At 39.6% G+C, this 20,042-nt stretch overlaps 1 protein-coding gene across 5 annotated transcripts in view; it reads right to left on the bottom strand.

Annotated features, from left to right (window-relative positions):
• ino80e (INO80 complex subunit E) overlaps window positions 1–14,555 on the bottom strand; it is a 48,458-nt gene extending 33,903 nt beyond the window's left edge. For 2 of the 5 annotated variants that reach the window (XM_069197347.1, XM_069197348.1), the window contains exons 1-5: window positions 14,452–14,543; window positions 12,370–12,497; window positions 9,596–9,681; window positions 7,453–7,538; window positions 3,070–3,140 (exon numbers count right to left, since the gene is read on the bottom strand). In XM_069197347.1, coding sequence (XP_069053448.1) covers window positions 3,070–3,140; window positions 7,453–7,538; window positions 9,596–9,681; window positions 12,370–12,386 — 260 coding nt within the window. In that variant the 5' untranslated portion in view covers window positions 12,387–12,497; window positions 14,452–14,543. Of the gene's footprint in view, window positions 1–3,069; window positions 3,141–7,452; window positions 7,539–9,595; window positions 9,682–12,369; window positions 12,498–14,451 lie in introns of all 5 variants that reach the window. The other 3 variants (XM_069197349.1, XM_015361837.2, XM_006638080.3) reach the window with 3 other exon arrangements.
• Window positions 14,556–20,042: the final 5,487 nt, after the last annotated feature.

Here is a 20,042-nt window from a genome sequence, read left to right as displayed (position 1 = left end):
CTCACTGAGAATAAAATATTTTATAGTGCTGGCCTTTTCACCTCTCTTGCACATCAGTATCCATACCTAGTTATTTAAACAAATTACCTCTAATTATAAACATCTTAATATGCTGTCTCTGTGGATCAGCATCAGCTATGTTTGCCCATTCCTTCAATTCATGTGCATCCAACACACAGTTCAATACTAGTAACTGCACAAAATCTAAAATACAATCCTCATTTCAGTATCTATGTAAACATACAGTCTGTTAACTTCATCATCTTCATCAAAAGTATGCCTAACCCCATTAGGAAGTGTTCTTGTTATCAGTGTATTCCTTAGCTTTCCCAAAATTATCTTCTTCTTACCAACTTCTCTAGTCTTTTATCCTGCAATAACTCAGCCAACACTTAAATCCCCAAAAGCTGCTTGTGTTAATTTCTTTAAATCACAAATATCATATTTAAATAATGGCCATTTAATACTCTGCATTGTGGGATAATAGTTTATTTTAAAGGGAACTAGAGAAACTAAGAACTAGAGAAATTAAGAAAGGCTTTTTTTTCCTAGAATTAATAAATGCACATCCTGTTCACTGGGGAAATTAAATCCACACTAAGCAATCTTCAATATGTTCAGAATATGACAGCGAGAATCCTATCAGGGATGCATTACACCTGTTTTCAAGTCCTTGCACTGGTTACCTATCAGGTTTCGAGTCAACTTCAAATTCCTCATCCTCATTCTGTACCTACAGTATATGGCTTATTATCTGTCTACTCCCCCACCTTTGTCCGTCTGACTCTGGTCTTCTAGCTGTCCTCAAGAACATCTACATTCTGTGGGTGACAGGGTCTTCTCTAGCTGCACCCCAGAGCTCTCAATTTGTATTCCCAGTGATATCAGTCACGTACCCTGAGTGCATTTAAATCTAACCTCAGAACCTTTCTTTTCAGAAGACTTAGTGTCTGTATCTGCTTCATTTTCTAATTTTGGTAGCACCTCTAACTGCTTGTCTTTCTTATATGTATTTACTTTGTAAGCTGTGGTCCTTTTATCTGTTTTTACATCTACTGTATTGCTTTGAGATGCCACCTTTAATGGTAATATATAAAATAAAGTTTTTTATTATTGTTATAGGGAAACATGATCAGATTTTCCCTGGTTCAGAAAAAAAGATCTAAAGTATACTAGTTTGTCACTCTTCTCATTCCCTTTGCTAAATGACTTTTCATACTAATCTGATCAATCTAACTGCCAGTTTTCTGTGCTTTCTCTATCCTGCTAGATTTGCAATTATTCTGAAAATTTTCATCTTGAAATAACTCATTTCTAAATACCCTTTTCACTGTTAACATCTTATAGCAACTCTGCGACAAAATATACACTTAGCTCAACCGGACAGTTCATCCTGCTACCAACATTAAATAAAACAAATCTTAAGATTTCTATATTTATGTCTTTATTTAGTGGTTTCATTAGTGACAAAGGCTAAACTTTCTTGGAAAAATGTCTTTTATGTGTTGCGGAAAAAACTGACTTGCTTTAACAAAATATGTTTACAAGTCCTTTCACCTGGCAGTTTACCTAAATGCCCAACTATCTGAGAAGCCCTCCATGAAACCATAGTTGCTATTAATTCATTTAGGGCTCACTGACAGAATTGCTGTTTTTTATGCATGCTAATTTCTGATTCCTCACTCTGTTTCATGTTTATAGATAAGACTATTGATCGCGAAGGGAAATTGATGTACATTTTTACATGTTCTTTTGTAACATACACCTTTTTGTGATTTTTTTCTATATCTAAGCAAGTGTTCCTGCATCCCTCTTCTGCACTATAGGCATGGCTTTTATTCTGTTTGCTCCATTTCTAAAACTTTTTGCTCATGTGCATTTTTGTATTTTTTTACACCTCTAGCACTTTAACGTCCTGAATTTTCATTTGCCTTAATTTGTAGAATGAATTTGAGTTTTAGCCTTAAAAATCTTAAGTTTTCACTATCTTTTGTTTCTTGTCCTACAACTGTTATTATTGATCACCATGACTTCATTCAGCCTTTCCTGAACGTCTATGACAGGCAGAGAGAGTGCTGTTTCTGGTGCGATCTTTTGCAGCTGACATTTCACTGTTTTAAACGAACAAGAAATTAAATTGCTCATAAATCACTTATTCTATATAAATACAGCGTAATTGCCCTCCGAAAATCCTCTTTTTCTTGTTCGTTTAAGAGACCTTGATCGAAACTGATTTTAGATGTCAGAAAGGATTTATTTTCTCTGTATTTCCTACATTGCTTTGTCGAGATTTTAACTTTATATGTAGGCTCAGATTTCAACTATAAATCGTACACTAATTAATAGCAGTAAATACTGATGTTTTGCTTCCCCTTACCACAAAAATATATATGTTTTGTAGCTGGGATGAACTTTATTTCGTACGCGTAGCTACTGCGATTTGGACACGAAGCGGTTAAAGATGGCGGCAAATCAGGCACCCAGAGGGGGGGTGGGGGGGAAGGGGGGGGCGTCTTCTCGCCTCCATAACTAAAATGCCAAATAGGAGTGGCTTAAGTGACATACACAGTCGCGTAACTGACAGTTTGAGGTAGCCTATCGTGTAAATTTCGCTTTGTTGCTGATAGGTTAAGCTTTCGAAACTTTGCCACAAAGTCATGTGACTGATTTTTCGCCCTGTTTCGTTGGTTAAACGCAATGATCACAAGCACCACCATGGTTACTGGGATGTGTAGTTTTTAATTCCGTTTGAATTATAACTGTACGTACTGTCTTCATATTTGGCCAGGGCTTTAAAGAGAAGGCGCGCCAAAAAATTTCGGTGCCGTCGTCTACGATTTAAAGGTACCCCCGTGCTGGAAGAATTTGACCTTGGAACGTTTGCCCAGCGTACTAGAAGGCTGTGAGTGACACTAGCTAACTGTATTATGGAGTTGAAGACAGTGCCACTAGTCATTCTATACCCACAGAAAAACTTCAGCTTTTCAGGTGAACCCCTAATGAATCAGAAGAATGAGTCCTAGACACTTTACAACCTGTTAAGGAAAGTTGGAACAAAGTTTTCATTACCTCTTATCACGACAAACTTTCAGCAGTTTCCTCTGTGCTCTACGTAATTCCTCCTGGAAACATTCTTGCTCCTGAAAATAAAAATCAGATTTTATGTATTTCATTTGTAATGTAGTATTTTTCTGACATAATATATGGGACCATGTTATCACTGTCTTTTAACGATAATCTTGACATTAAAGGAGCATCAGTTAACAGTTATTTTGTGCTGCATGCATATGTGAAGTTTTGGTTTGCAAAAAATGTGCATGTTCCAACCAAATGTTCAAGTAAGGTATTAAGAGACAGGGGAATTTAATTTAATGTTCCATGACATTAAGAAATCTTGCTGCATAGATACAACACATGTATTCAAACAAACAAAAATAAAAGCCTTACTCACCTGATCAAGTAACCACTAAGGAGGAAAAAGGAGAACGTCGGTATCCATCTAATTAACTGACTTGTATGCAGCCTACACTGAGCATTTAATACACTTATTACACAACCAAAAATTAAAAGTAACTAGCCTTGTGTTGTCTGTTTTACTTTTCTGTGTCTATTTTTAGAAATTGTTTGCATTTACAATCCACATTACAGAGCCTTCTTTTGCGCCATTGGTCTCAGTTTGATTTTATAGGTTTAAAAGCATGTACAAGAGTGTTAAATTGGGACTGGAGTTTGGAGTTGAAAGGAGATAGCGAGTTGTGTCAGTAAGTCAGTATGAGGAGCATTGAGCAAATTAGTTTTTTCAGATTTGGGGTTGAAGGAGTGAAACTTTTTAGCTTTACCCACATCATACCCCCTTATATTACCTAGAAATAATATACAGATAAGGGGAGAACAAATGCAGGCATGTACAGTGCCTTGCGAAAGTATTCGGCCCCCTTGAACTTTTCAACCTTTTGCCACATTTCAGGCTTCAAACATAAAGATATACATTTTTTATTTTATGTGAAGAATCACCAACAAGTGGGACACAATTGTGAAGTGGAACGAAATCTATTGGATTTTTGAAACTTTTTTAACTAATAAAAAAATGAAAAGTGGGGCGTGCAAAATTATTCGGCCCCTTTACTTTCAGTGCAGCAAACTCACTCCAGAAGTTCAGCGAGGATCTCTGAATGATCCAATGTTGTCCTAAATGACTGATGGTGATAAATAGAATCCACCTGTGTGTAATCAAGTCTCTGTATAAATGCACCTGCTCTGTGATAGTCTCAAGGTTCTGTTGAAAGCGCAGAGAGCATCATGAAGACCAAGGAACACACCAGGCAGGTCCGTAATACTGTTGTGGAGAAGTTTAAAGCCGGATTTGGATACAAAAAGATTTCCCAAGCTTCAAACATCCCAAGGAGCACTGTGCAAGCGATCATCTTGAAATGGAAGGAGTATCAGACCACTGCAAATCTACCAAGACCTGGCCGTCCCTCTAAACTTTCAGCTCAGACAAGGAGAAGACTGATCAGAGATGCAGCCAAGAGGCCCATGATCACTCTGGATGAACTGCAGAGAACTACAGCTGAGGTGGGAGAGTCTGTCCATAGGACAACAATCAGTCTTACACTGCACAAATCTGGCCTTTATGGAAGAGTGGCAAGAAGAAAGCCATTTCTCAAAGATATCCATAAAAAGTCTCGTCTAAAGTTTGCCACAAGCCACCTGGGAGACACCCCAAACATGTGGAAGAAGGTGCTCTGGTCAGATGAAACCAAAATCGAACTTTTTGGCCACAATGCAAAACGATATGTTTGGGGTAAAAGCAACACAGCTCATCACCCTCAAAACACCATCCTCACTGTCAAACATGGTGGTGGCAGCATCATGGTTTGGGCCTGCTTTTCTTCAGCAGGGACAGGGAAGATGGTTAAAATTGAGGGAAAGATGGATGCAGCCAAATACAGGACCATTCTGGATGAAAACCTGTTGGGAGTCTGCAAAAGACCTGAAACTGGGACGGAGATTTATCTTCCAACAAGACAATGATCCCAAACATACAGCAAAATCTACAAAGGAATGGTTCACAAATAAACGTATCCAGGTGTTTGAATGGCCAAGTCAAAGTCCAGACCTGAATCCAATCGAGAATCTGTGGAAAGAGCTGAAAACTGCTGTTCACAAACGCTCTCCATCCAACCTCACTGAGCTCGAGCTGTTTTGCAAGGAAGAATGGGCAAGAATTTCAGTCTCTCGATGTGCAAAACTGATAGAGACATACCCCAAGCGACTTGCAGCTGTAATCGCAGCAAAAGGTGGCTCTACAAAGTATTAACGCAAGGGGGCCGAATAATTTTGCATGCCCCACTTTTCATTTTTTTATTAGTTAAAAAAGTTTCAAAAATCCAATAGATTTCGTTCCACTTCACAATTGTGTCCCACTTGTTGGTGATTCTTCACATAAAATAAAAAATTTATATCTTTATGTTTGAAGCCTGAAATGTGGCAAAAGGTTGAAAAGTTCAAGGGGGCCGAATACTTTCGCAAGGCACTGTACCTACTGCTGTAAAGTCAAGAGCTTTCAGTGTCCATTGTTTCACAGTTTACTGAAAGATCAAAAAATTATAATATTGAAAATATAATATTAAAAGATCAATTATGATCAAAACATTTCATTAAGAAAGAGCTGGTGTAACTGGAACAGAGGTTTTGAAAGGAATGTTGTACATGAAGGCAGAGAGCGACACTAGCTGACTGTTTTTTGGTGTGGAAGACTAGTCATTCTATACCCACAGAATAATTTAAGCTTTTCAGGCAGAAAAGCGAAAATAAGATATACAGGGGTTGGACAAAATAACAGAAACACCACATGAAAAGGTTTAAATTTGAAGTAACTAAATCACAATTACAAATGCAGCTCCAAAGATGAGTCATATTAGGTTGATTGCCAATTAGCAGTTTGTGTCAGCTATAAATGAGGTCTGACAATTAGCACTTTGATATGTGAGTTTTCAAAGCAATATGAGGAAACTAACAGTGCTCCAAAGAGGCCAAATAGTCGTTGCTCGAATTGCAGGTACATTGGTCACAAAAACTGCAAAATTATTTAATGTGTCAAGGGGAATAGTCTCAAAAGTAATGACAGCACATGCCAAACATGGACAAACTGCATCGGCAAAGAGGAACAGTGGTCGCAAGTCAAAGCTCAACGACAGGAAGAGATGGACACTTCACAGGAAAGTGGCTAAATGCCACAAAAGTACAGCCTCAAAAACTACCACAGAATTGAATCAGCACCTCTGTGACCCAGTCTCAACAAAACTGTACGTTGTGAGCTTCACAAAGCTGCAATTTATGGCAGGGCTGGCATTCGGAAACCATCTGTATCCAAGGCCAACGCACAAAGACGCATAACCTGGTGTAAGGAGCACAAAACCTGGACCCCTGAGAAATTGAAAAAAGTAATATGGTCTGATAAGTCATCTTTCACCCTATTTCCTACATCCAGTTTATGTTAGGAGAAAGCCAAAGGATGCCTTCAACCCACAATGTCTGTTGCCAACTGTTAAACATGGTGGGGGATCCATAATGGTATGGGCAGCTATCTTGTGGGAGTCATTAGGTCTGATGATTGCTCTGCATGGTTGTATAACAACCAAGGAATACGAGGCCATTTTACAGGACCAGGTGCACCCTATGGTGCAAACACTGTTCCCTCTTGATTTTCCCATATTCCAGGATGATAATGCCCCATACACACTGCTAAACAAATTCAAAAGTGGTTTCACGAACACCAGGATGAAGTCAAACGCCTTCCATGGCCTCCCCAATCACTAGATCTAAAAATTATTGAACCGTTATGGGAAGTACTGGAGCACAGAGTGGAATGAAGATTTCCACCTCCTTCATCCCTCAAAGAACAGGCTTTTCTTCTTGAAGAATGGTACAATATAAGACCACTCACAGTGCAGGACTTATATGGCAGCATTCCAAGAAGGACTGAAGCTGTTCTGAAGGCAAAGGGTGGCCCTACTCCTTATAAGTTCCTTAATATTAATATATTGTTAGGTTTTTTCTGTTATTTTGTCCACTCCCTGTATGTTCCCTGGGCATCAGTCACCCTGTCATGATGGCTATTGAATACATATACAAAAAGAATGTTTGAAAACTGGAAAAATGTTGACATGTGTTGAATAATGTGCAAGAGATACAGCAAAATCTTGTCTGTGATTGGCTAAATCTGAATAAGGCTGTAATACTGCATCTCACTGATTCAATTTCCTCATGTTTTGAAGCACTCTATGATGCCAAAGGACAAGCTAAAAGTACAGACCATGTTAAGTTAATTATTTTTCCCTGCATTGTTAAAGTAAAGGCAGTTCATAATCAAGAGTATATGTTTTATAATTGAAACATACTGTGAAGTCATCTCCATTTATTCACTTTTACTATAAAATGCTTACTCACATAAACCAAGAACTTCAACTTCCTTTTCAGGTTCTTGTACTTTTTCTTATAGTCGGTTTCAATCTCCGGCTGCCCATTCATCTTACCTGAAGGGCAAAACAAACATTTCAGAGAGAACACACGGAAATTGGAAAGACATGAAAGCAATTACAGTCTCTTAGAATTGAGCACAAACTGGGTAAAGCGAATCCTGCATCTAATACTTCATGTTATAGACATCTACACAGCTGCACTGATAACAATTTACACCATATATCTTACGTGAACCAATTTATAAGAAAGTCTTAAAACTTCCATCAATAATTAAGTTTCAATTAACTCTGAGCAGACTATCAAAACAGTAGTTTGTTGGAGATGGAAAGTACTATGTCAGTATAAATGCTAGCAGTAAAGATAGTCCATATACTTTAAAAAAGCTGAGGTTTTTTTTTTGCGCCTCTAAAGTGAAACAAACACTGCACTTGAGCATTAACTACTACGCAGTCTTATTTTTCTGCTCTGATGCCCTGATTTGAATTCCCAGGCTACTACTATAGAGTTTGTATGTTTTCCGTGTGTTTGTATAGGTTTACTCCAGGTGCTCCATTTTCCTCCCACAGCCCAAAAACATTTTAGCAGGTTAAATGGCTTCTGGGAAAATTGGCCCTGGTGATAGTGTGTGTCTGTGTGCAATGGACTGGCATCCTGTCCAGGGTTTATCCTGCATTGCACCCATTGCTTGCAAAGATAGGCTCTGGCTCCCCTACAACATTTTATTGGATAAAGTGGTTAGAAAATGGGTGGACGGATATAAAAATATAACAGCAGGGCATGAAATTCATTTTTAAAAATAAGAGGGAATTACCCCCCTTTAAATGAAGCTCATGTGAGGGATTCCAGCATCTTTGGGGGACCAATAGTAGACTAATGAAACAACTGTATCAAAACAATTAATACACAACCTCAGCTTCACTGCAAATACAGTCCTACATTATTGCTGACCCGTGTTTCGTTGCCAACCTCCTCACCACTGAAGGTACAAGAACTAAAACTATTGATCTTCTTCTGTTTTCTCTTCCTCATTCATGCTTACTCCTCTCCATCTGCCTCAGGTGTTCTCTTTTTAAACTATATATATTATTGTCCTTCTCCTCAGTTTTTCTCTTTCTCATTGATACTTTCTCTTCTCCATCTGCCTTTCTCTTCCATCTTCTCAATCAGGTGTTCTCTGTCTAAACTAAATACTTTATTGTTCTTCTCCTCAGTCTCTCTCAGTTTTTCTCTATCCTCTCTCCTCCTCTTCATTTCTTTCCACTTTATACCTGCACTGTTGAAATTAAACTGTCCTCACAGAGGCCCAAGCCCTGAAATAAGTATTAAATTTGTGACATTTGTATTGTTCAGTGAATTTCTGAACTTTGTTTTTAAGTCTATTTTGTGCACTGAATCAAATGACACACTTGCATCTGATATGACCATGTCTATTTGAAGTAGCTTCTCCATTTCAGTGAACACGCCACTATTCACACTCAACACGGTCTCTGTAAACTGTTAAAACAATAATGAAGCATATGAATCACTGGAGACCATAACTTGCTTCAGCATCGTGAATTCTGACCTAGCTTCCTCTGTACTTACAATAAACTAAAAGTGTTTCAGCAGGTGTTCATGTTTCTCTTTAAGTCTTACATTTCCAGTAGACTGTTTGGCAGCTAAGGCTTTATTTGGTTCCAAAACAGTAAGCAAGGACAGAAGATCCATAGTTTCGGCAGGGAATCATCTATTAATTTTGTCAAATAAACAACCCATGTATCTGCTTTTCATTTTGTCAAACACAGGTCTTTGTATCACAATAAAATTGTCTCTTTAAAGGAACTGAAAAAGTCCTGCCCTGAAGGACCAGGATGGACTAATATCTCTCTCAGTGCCTCTTTAGTACTCTGAACCATAGGTTGGATTGTGGAGAAGTCCAAGTCTTCCCTTGAAAATGCTTTGAGAGAAGGACTACATCTTTCATTAAGTGACAGAGGGCCACAAAATTGAATTGTCTGACATCAATAAAAAGACCTTTGGCTTTATCAGATTCCTGAGTGCCAGAGACAGCCATGTGTTCTAGCTCATCTCTCATCATACAACTGACACTGCATTTTGAATTGACACCCACCTGTACGCGGCAGAGTAAACTTCAGAGTTGGTTCCTCCAATTGTTTCTGCAACTCATGAAGCTTGTTGCTTCTTATAGCGGAGTTGCTGAAAAAAAAAACTGCCCCTAAGTCTTCCTGGAACTTTTTCACTTGTTCCACAGATCTGGCTGCATCACTAGCAGAAAAGGCTCGCCAGTGAGCTGTGCAGTGCAATCAAGTCTGAAATGAGTTCTTCCCAGAGTTTTTGAACAACTCCTTGGCTTCGTCCTGATATAACAACAGCTCCAGCTGTGCATACTGCAAAAAGTTTCCTTCCAATTTAATGATTATTCATTGCTCTATATCCTAAACAATGGTTTCTGTCCTTCCATCTGCATTTCAAAGTTTCTAAAAAACTATTTTTCCTTTGTTTCCATGTATGTACCTTACATAAGTTATTCAGGTGGGTAGCTGCATCAGCATGCGTAGGCTGCAAAGGAACTGCTACTTACTGTTAATTATATCAGTGGACTCATCCAATATTAAGGCAAATATGGGACTTGCCCCTACAACAGCATCTAACTTTTCTGTGTGCTTGCGATAGCTTGATGCATTTCTAACAAACTTTTGTCATTCAGATAGCTTCTTGAGGGAACACTGGCATGTTTAGCTGCCACCCCTCTCACCAGTTTTTCATTGTTTATCTACTTATTTATTTTTCTTCTCAGCAACACTGGTTTCTAATTATTTATTTTTCAACCACTTCACATTATCCGCTTCATGTTGCAATTTACAAATGCGACTTCCACTTGCATTGTGAAATTGCAAAACTGAAGACTTTCACCACCTGCTACTGCCTTCCTCTGGATTTTCCTTCCTCTGGATTTCCTTCCTAACTTCTTCAACTAAAACAAAACTACTTCATGGTAAAAGACACATTTGTTTATTGCCGTATTACTGGGATTTTACAACCGAGTCGCTACATCCATCACAGCACAAGACGCCGTTTCTTTCATTTGTCTGCCAGCGGAGTCTCTATCCCTGCCTTCCGGCGCACGACCATAAGTCCACCTGTACTGGCACCAACCTCAAAAATCTTCTCTTACTACAACACCTGGAGCGCACTCCGCTTTCTCTACCATCAACAGCTTACTAAAGCCAAACTGCCCCACCACATTACCTGCCTCATCACAACTTTGCAAAACATTCTTAGATTTCTTTAGCTCCAAGATCAACAATATCCAGCATTACATTCTCTCCACTACGCATATCACTTCCATACCTCCCCCCTCCTTATTCAACTTTTCTCATTCCCTTCTCTCCAGCTTCTCTCTTCTTGACTCAGCATCCCTCAATAAACTAGTTAAACACATGAAACTCACTACATCTATTTTAGATCCCATTCCCACCATTTTATTTCAGTTCTGTTTCTCTTCTCTCTGTCCCATTGTCCTCAATTTTATAAATGAATCCTTGAGCACTGGCATTGTACCAACAGTCCTCAAAACTGCTGCTATTACTCCTGTGCCAAAAAAGCCTAACATGGCTCTCGACAATCTTAACAATTTTCGCCCCATCTTCAACTTACCCTTTCCTGTTAAAATTCTAGAACGTGCTGTCACATTTCAGTTACATAACCACCTCATGACAAATAACCTTTGCGAACCCCTCCAATCTGGCTTCCATCAACTTCACAGCACAGAAACTGCCCTGATCAAAGTCACTAACGATCTCCTAATAGCTTCTGATTCTGGTTCTCTTTCTATACTCATCCTTCTTGATCTCAGTGCTACTGTTGACCATGACATTTTACTTTCTCATCTTGAGACTGTTTGGAATTTCTGACACTCCTCTCAAATGGTTCAAGTCTTACCTCACTGATCGCTGTCACTTTGTCTCTCTTAATGGGTATAGGTCTGAAATTGGTCTTGTTAGGTCTGGAATTGGTCTTGTTAGGTCTGGTGTTCATCATATACTCAATACTCAATACTGGGCCCCCTGCTCCTCAGCATTTACATGTTTCCACTTGGTCAGCTTTTAAGATTACATGGCCTCAGCTTCTTTTCAGAATGTGCTTCATTATGAGCAACTGCATTTGAGTGTCTAATTAATGTAGACATTTTGTAACACCGGTTAGCAAACCTCACACTACTAAACATGTTGCAAACTAAGCAGCTCATTTCTGTCATTTGAGATTTTTTGTCATTATATTTAAATGAATTGGCATAGGTGGCAATGATATAGCATAGTATTGTCAAGTGGTAGTATCAGGCTGACACTAACACACAAGGGAGTCCTAACACTGACCTAGCCCAGTAATAAAATCATTTCTGAAGCATATTTCAATTCTTATCCTTTAAATTTTTAGATTGCTTAGATGGTTTTTGGACAGGCAAAAGGCATATTATGGATTAGTTCTATTCAAATAAGTGTAAAAGAGCAATGTCTTGACTAAAAAAAAGGGAAAATGTAAATAAGTATTTGACTGATTATGCTGTGTGATGCTGGAATCCAAATTCCAAAATTCTTACAATTCTTTCTGATAATGGATGAAAATATAATATAGAACCTCATTAGCATTTATACAGGTAAGATATAAAAAAATGTCTCAGAAAAAGATGTCTTGGTAAACAATAATAATATTATGCAAAGGAACAAGTAATAGGTTTATTCCATGCTGAAAAAAAGAAGAAAGAGAACACAACGTTTCGGCCGTGGAGCCTTCTTCAGGTGTGTTTTTAACATAATAACAACAACAATAATAATAAAAATAATAATAATAAATTATTGGGTTAGGAATTATCTTTTTGCATACCCCAACTTGCTCTTCATGAGACACACAGCCAGGAAGAGAGCCTGGGGTCAGAGTGCAGGGTCTGCCATTGTTCAGTTGGGGTTAAGGGCCTTGCTCGAGGGCCCAACGGAGTAGGATTCCTCTGCCAGCTGTGGGATTTAAACCGGCAACCTTCTAGCCACAGGCACAGATCCTTAGCCACAGAGCCACCGCTCCACCCCAAAATTCAGCAAGACTACAAAAACCTCTCAATTATTCTCACTCTGCCTTGTTGCAAACTCAAATTAAAGCATATTTAAATTGTTTAAATGGGATTTTTTTCCACTCCTGTAGAAGTAATTCTGAAAATCTGAAAATTACTTAATTGATAAGTATTCACCCCCTTTGTTTTAACAACCTAATTGGGAGAGGTATTCTATTATCTTGAGAGATCCCACTAAATACGTTAATAAGGTACTCCTGTGTTCATGTCAAATCCACCTGTGTTCAACTGCTTGATCGCACAACAAATACAACTGACTTTGTGTCTCACAACTAAAACAGCAGATCAGATCAGTCCTGCTATCCATGAAGACCAAGGAGCTGCCCTTGGAACTTCGAGATTAAGGAGGAAAAAAGCAGGTTATAAAAAAACTGACAAAGCTTTGAACCTTCCTAGGAGCACCATGAAGTCCATTGTAATAAAATGGAAAAAACATGGCACAACCCAGACACTACTAAGATCAGGCAACAAAATAAAAGAACTCAATATGGACTTCAGGAGACCCAGAGGGGTCTGTAGATCTCCACAGACTTGGCTTGGTCTCACAATACTGTAGCCAGCCTGAAAATGGCACAACAGCACCTGCACTTTCTGCGGCGCTTAAAGAAATGCAGTATGGGGAAGCAGCTGCTCACAAACATTTACCACAGCACCATAGGAATTGTCCTCACTCGTGATGTCACTGTATGGTACAGCAATACTACCATACACGACAAAAGTGCACTACAAACGGGTATTAAAGGCACAGGGACTGTAGGATGTGATTTACCATCAATCAGTGACATTCCCATCTGCTGTTACAATAAAGCCCAATCCATCATCCAAGATCCCAACCATACCTGCCAAAAAAGGTTCTCCCCCCAGCGCTCAAGCAAGCAGCACTGCACCATTAAAGCATGGACTACTAGACTTAAGAACAGTCTCTACCCTCCTGCATCCTAAATAGCTAAGCGCAATGTCTCAAAACTCAATCCGCTTCTACACTATGCATTTTTGAATGGACTACCATGTTTTTTTTCACTACCACATATTTATTATTCTGGTTGTTATTATTTATTATGTTTGTAATGTACTGTTTACAATGTGTAGTGTTTTCTATTGTACTGTGTCTTCTGCTGTCAGCTTCCCTTTTTTACACTGTGCTGTTGGTTTTCATTCCAGCTGAATTCTAAATTATTTTTCCACATAATATAGTATTTTTCAATTGAATAAAATGGTTACGAGTACTGTAACGTCAATTAAAAAACTACTACAGTAGATTAACCTCCACATGGCATTAAACAGATATGTGTTAATGAGCAAACCTCTGATTCAGTGTTTCGTTCATTTGTGTTCTATGAATGTACAGCTGTCTTATTGTTAATTTGTTTACAAATACTGAAATACATTCACTGAATCCCGGAAGGTCAGATAACACAAACAGTATTTCATTTCACAGTATATGCACTGCGTTATCTATCAAACTCGCATTAAAATGGCGATAGTGCTTCAGCGAATAGATTTTATAATCTAATCGCTGTATTATAGATTCTTTAATTTATTGCGACCCATAGAAATTTGAATTTCTATTAGTTGAACACATTAATACTGCAACTATTGGTACACTAAATGCAATCACATTTTAGGCAACTCTGTATGTTCACAATAAAAGCATGTTCACATAAATTCCGCGCACGCTACGACACCTCACAAGAAGTTAACTTCCTACTTTCATTTATTTTGTAAACATGATAGAAATGTAAAATAACAACAGTAACGAACGCTACGAACAGATACAAACCACAAAAAAACATAGAATAAACCTTCCTGTGATTTTCTGTATTTATCTTGATAAAACCTACCATAAAACTGCAGCAGAGACGAGTCAATCGCTTCCAGTATCTTTCGATTGACTTAGCGGAAGTATCACTAAAAGAGAGTTATGGGAAAAGTAGTTTGAAACTTTCAAAATACATTGAGTCCAAATCTGTAGTAGCGTGAACTAGTGACGTGACACGACGAGAACGACCCGGAAGTGTTTGGAAGGGGCCGAAATTCAAAGTTTAAGTCCTTCGGCCACTACGGTGGCTTTGAAGAGTACAGCAACATTAAGCAACAAGCCGCAAAAACACCTGCTTTGTTATTTCTTCCCGGTCACTTGTAATTCCTTTAACATTCTGCTAAATTTTTAAGGGCATTTTTTAATTGTACATCACCTCCACTGGTTCTCAAGTTTGACTAATCTTATTACAATTTTTAAAATTCATTTTGCAGGACGTTTATTCTACAGTATTTCTGTAAATTGGCATTCCTATATTTTGTTTCTTATAAATATGTTTTTTTTTCCATTCAATGAAAACCTTTTTGAGGTGCAAGCTTTTAAGGGAGCTGTATCAAATATCTGTTTATTGTAATTAAAAACAGATACTTTTTTACATTTTATTACAATCAAAATTTTTAACTATAACTGGGGACAAAAACATATTTTAAGCATCATCATAGTGGTTAAACTTACGATATTGATACACTAAGCCAATAGCAAATCACTTTTCTTCATTCAGTTTTAAGTCTTGACTAATACTGTTGGTCTGTGTAGATCACCTCTAGCCAAACTGTGGATCTGGATGGAGAAAGGTCTCATTTCCAATCAAACTTAAATCTATGACTCTCCAAAAGTGGGTGGAATCTATTGCACAGACCTAGCTAATAGAAAATCACATTATTTTTACAGATAAGTGTCTCTGCCAATGTTGCTGGGGTTTATAGAACACTTCCTGTTCACCGACTAGGACTGGACAATGCTAGACAGGGAAAAGTCACACTTCTGACCAAACAGAAATTTGTGCCTCTCCAGATGTAGCTGAAATCTATCATCCAGACCCACAGCTAATAGAAAATCACCATGGTTTTGTCAGATAAGTAAATGTAAATGTATGATGTACTCCAATATTCTAAGCTTCCCTACCAATCTGTTTGTCTGAACAGTGTTAAATGTTGACAAAAAGTCAGCGAAAAGCATGTGCACATAGAATGATGGAGTTTAAGTGCTTGCACACTTAATTTAACAATTTCACAAAACCTCCTCAGTTCACTCTGTATGCAAACTCTTAGGGGTCCTTGAGCACTCAGGTTGCTTAAAGAAAATGGAACAAATCTATTCATTCAAAACATTTCATTATAACTGCAGTTAATGCTACTTAGACAGAAATCTTTTAATCAAACTGGTTTTGTTTTTTTTAGGAGAAAGTATAATCAAGGTTGTATTCCATGAAACTGTAAATGTGTCCAGTCAATTTTGAGAAAGTTCACAGAATACAGGACTCAGTTGTTTAAGATATTTATGTAAAGTACTGTATTACCTTCCAGTTTGTCAGAGCCCATTGATTTTTTGAGTGTTTGTGAAAACACGTGGCCCATTTGTTCAGACTTCATAGCAAAGGCACTAATAACATGGATATAAATGGGTTCAGCTGGTTCACTACTCTCCAACCAGGTAAAAAAAAAACAACAAAAAAAAGTTAATTTATTATATTTGGTGGGGTGTGCGCTCAAGCAAGCTATTACAGTTTTTCACAGTTGCTAACAAGTGTTTTTCAATACTGAGTTCACTTTTTCAAAACTCTTTACATGGTTAACAGAACAGCCTTCTACGTGGACCAAACCATGAATGATTTTTTCATTGTGAAGAAAGATGTGAAGACGGGGGTTTGAATTTAATCCTTTCTGTAGGGGATTTAGACTTCTAAGTCACAAGCTGGGGTTTATGGCAGGAAAGGGGGTTAACTGATAAGGATTGCAGATGCAAGCTAGGAACCCCCTGGGTGTAATGTTAAACTGACCATTTGCCCAGAACATCGTAAACTGGCCAAATACCATGAACCCCCCTCTTTACCATCAGACCGAGTGACGTCAGAAACGGAGAAGAAAACACTATATAACCCAAAAGTTTGTAACAGTACGTTGAACAATACTTCGGTTTTGTTGTTTCTTGCGGGAAACAAGACTTCGGCTTTATTGTTCCTTGCATGCAATAAACTCATCTGTTTTACTTCATCTCGGGATCAAGAACCTTATTTCTTCTGTTACAACAAATTTGGCGTAGTCGGCGGATGCTCCAGAAGGCGCAGAACTTCCCATCGGCAGGAGAGACGGTCAGCGCTCACATTACTAAGAGGTAAGGACTCCTCTTTTTTAAAAAAAAGTCCCGACTCTCTCTGACCGATTGGGAAATCTCTGCTCCCTGCGAGAATCGCCCGAGATGACGGAGTAAACGTGAGTTTCTGAATTCCTCTGGCCCGGGGAAGGCACCGGTGTATGTAATGGGTTGTTTGCTGTAAGCCCAGAATTTGGTCTGGCAGGGGTTCCGCGGTATTGTGTACAGGCGTTCGAAGCTGGTGTATGCCTTAATTGCGCGTGGAGTTTTGAACGGGTTTTGGACCCTCACCGTGAAGTTCAGGACTGGTGTGGGCCTTAATTGCGCCCGGAGTTCTGAAGGTCAGAACTGGTTTGGGTCTTAATTGCACCCGGAGTTCTGAGGCTCAGGATCGGTGTGGGCCTTAATTGCGCCCGGGGTTCTAGAGCAAGTGGTGCATTAAATGCACGTAGTTCAGGACTGGTGTGGGTCTTAATTGCACCCGGAGTTCTGTGGCTCGGGATCGGTGTGGGCCTTAATTGCGCCCGGGGTTCTGGAGCTGAGTGGTGCATTAAATGCACGTATAATCCAGGATTGGTGTGGGCTTTAATTACGCCCGGGGTCCTGAGATTAGCTACGCCTTGATCGTGCACAGATTGGAGTGGCGTGGTTTCTGGCGTGGCGTGTTTTTTATTTTGTTTTAAAGGAAACAGGAGTAGAAGAGATATATGTATGTATGTTTTTGGTGTTTTCCTTGTTTGTGAAATACATATACACACGCACGACACTAACATAAACACACCTCATAATAAAAGAGCAAAGCATTAAGTAGCAGGTTTTAAAGGACGTTGAGACCCGAGAATCGCCCTGATTGAGCTCAGTGCGTAAGTCCACCCCGGGGCAAAAGCAGCGATGCTGGCGTTCTGGGGATGGTGAATTACTGATCAAGAAAGGGGGTTTTCGAGGTCTCGTTTCTTACCTGTGAACACTGCGGTGTAAATCCTCTCTAAAGTCTCGGAGAGGCATTTAGATCTGGAGGTAACAGACGCCCTTGGCTGAATGAGTGCAGTAATGCACAGGTTTTTCCAAGTGAAAACATCCCCCTACTGAATGAGCTGTTACCTCACACACGACAAAAGTAAATCTTAAAGAGACCGAACATGTGCGCTAACTGATGGTTTGAGAAAGTGGTGGAAGGGTCTGTTTAAATATCGGAAAAGTGTAAGTTGACAGAAAAGAAGGAGAAAATATGGAAAAAGCTGAGTTTGTCAGAGGGAATTTGGGGCGAAGACGCCTGTAAAGAAAGCATATATGAGTATTGATTGGCAAAAGCACAAGCATGTAGCTCCCACCCTGGTGCACGGCCGGCACCAGTAGTGGCAGATACATGACGAAAAAGAAAGAAATTGGGATGTGACTTAAAAATGTGTTTACGGGGAAAATAAAAACCCAGAAGAAAATATACTTTACTCGCTACGAAAGAGTATAGAAAAAAAAGCTAAAAGAGGCAGTACAGGAGAATGAGAAACTAAAGAAGGAATTAACTCCTGGTCACGCTGCACTGGTTAATGTGCTGCAGCCAGCGACTAAGTTATATCCTGCTCTCCCACAGGGGAACAAACAGGCAGGAAACGAAAATAATTGGGATCAATTCCCTCAGTGGCCATATGGAGAAGGGGGGTCTGATTGGGATAACACTTGGTATGAGTGTGATAAAGACGGATCAGGGTCTCCCCTGTTAGAGGGAGGGCGCCCGCAGATCTGTACTCTCACTCGAAGTGGGAAAGGACTTGATGTAGCAGGGGCTGGCACCGTTGATGACAGTGCCACTCTAACACTGTCTCGCACCCCGTCAAGGGGTCTGCAATCGCAGCTACCTTCCCTGATTTCCCCCATACGATCAAATCCAAAACCGTAAGATATTGACCGGTGGGCTAAAGTACCGCACCCGAAATTAGAAATGCAGCGAACCTGGAGTGCGCTTCAGGAATTAAGCGCACTCCAGGTAGAAGTAAAACAAGAATACAGCACATTGTGTTACGAAGAGAAGAATATATTCTCGATGTGTGTGTTTTATGAATTTGTGTGCCATTTTATGTATGTGTGTAACTGTGAGTTTTGGTCTACTAAATGACGGTGTGAGTGAGTTTAGCCAGCGGGACTGGCTAGAGACGTAACTAAAGAGACTTGACGAAAATCAACTTAAGGAGATTGGAAAATATAAGAGCGTCTGAAACGTATAAGTACAGTACAGGTGGACGTGAAAGTAGTTAAACAGTTTTTGTATTTTTATACAATTAGTTGCAATAATGGAAACAATTTGGTTTTATTCGAATGTCTCGAAACCAGACATGCTGAAACGCTGTAGGTTTAGAATCGAGACTGGGGAGAATAACGTCTTGTGAGAAAATCTGTTTACCTAACGATTAGAGCCTGTAAATCCCTTGTAGCCTCCCTAAGTCTGTCCCAGTCCAGTGGATAAAAATGTACTGTTAATGGAGTGTTGGTTTCTCTGTTAGGGGATACTGGAGCACTACTGTCCTGCTTGTTTCACTCCTCTGTTCAACAGTGTACTATAGAGCAATGTATATGGGAAGATGGCAGGAGGCCACAGGAGTATTGGGACAGCAAGTTTTACTTGCCGAGTACCAGATTTTAATGGGTGGTTTTATTCCAGATCTATTGGGTTGGAATATTATGCATTACAAAGAATGACTATGCAGAACAGGGTATCACGTGGCTTCAACTGGCTGTGATCACTCAGTATGTTGATGGTATTCTGAGTGCTTCCCCTGACGAGGAAACCCACAAGTCTGAGTTGCTTCAGCTTTAGAGTGTCTAATAGAAGCAGTTATGATAAGGCTCTTTTGTGTCTAGCATTGTGAAATTTTAACAGGGCCTGGGTGCAATGATTTTTTACAGGGTGAGCACAACTCTGCTTAAGGGGGGAGTGCAGTACAAGGACAAGATTGCCTTGGTTCCCGCAGCAAAAGCCGCCTTTAATAATTTGAAACAAGTTCTCTTACAGGTGCTGAGACTGGGGTTTCCTCAGATGGATCAACCATTCCTTTGTATTATTGCAAGTTGCTGACAGAGGCCACCCAAGGAGCCCGCGAGCAGGTCCTGGAGGCGTGGGGACCACCACCTGAAGGAGGGCACGACCTCATCCCAGGAGAGTGGGTGTGGATCAGGAAATTTCCTTCACAGGTTCTCCAGCCCAGGTGGGACGGACCCTACCAGATCCTGTTGACAACCGAGTCTGCGGTTCGAGTGGAAAGAAAAGATCGCTGGATCCACGCGTCACACTGCCGACGAGCCTCA

Source organism: Lepisosteus oculatus, chromosome 13, assembly GCF_040954835.1.
Source record: "Lepisosteus oculatus isolate fLepOcu1 chromosome 13, fLepOcu1.hap2, whole genome shotgun sequence".
Classification (NCBI taxonomy): domain Eukaryota; kingdom Metazoa; phylum Chordata; class Actinopteri; order Semionotiformes; family Lepisosteidae; genus Lepisosteus; species Lepisosteus oculatus.
This window is presented reverse-complemented; position numbering and strand designations above follow the sequence as displayed.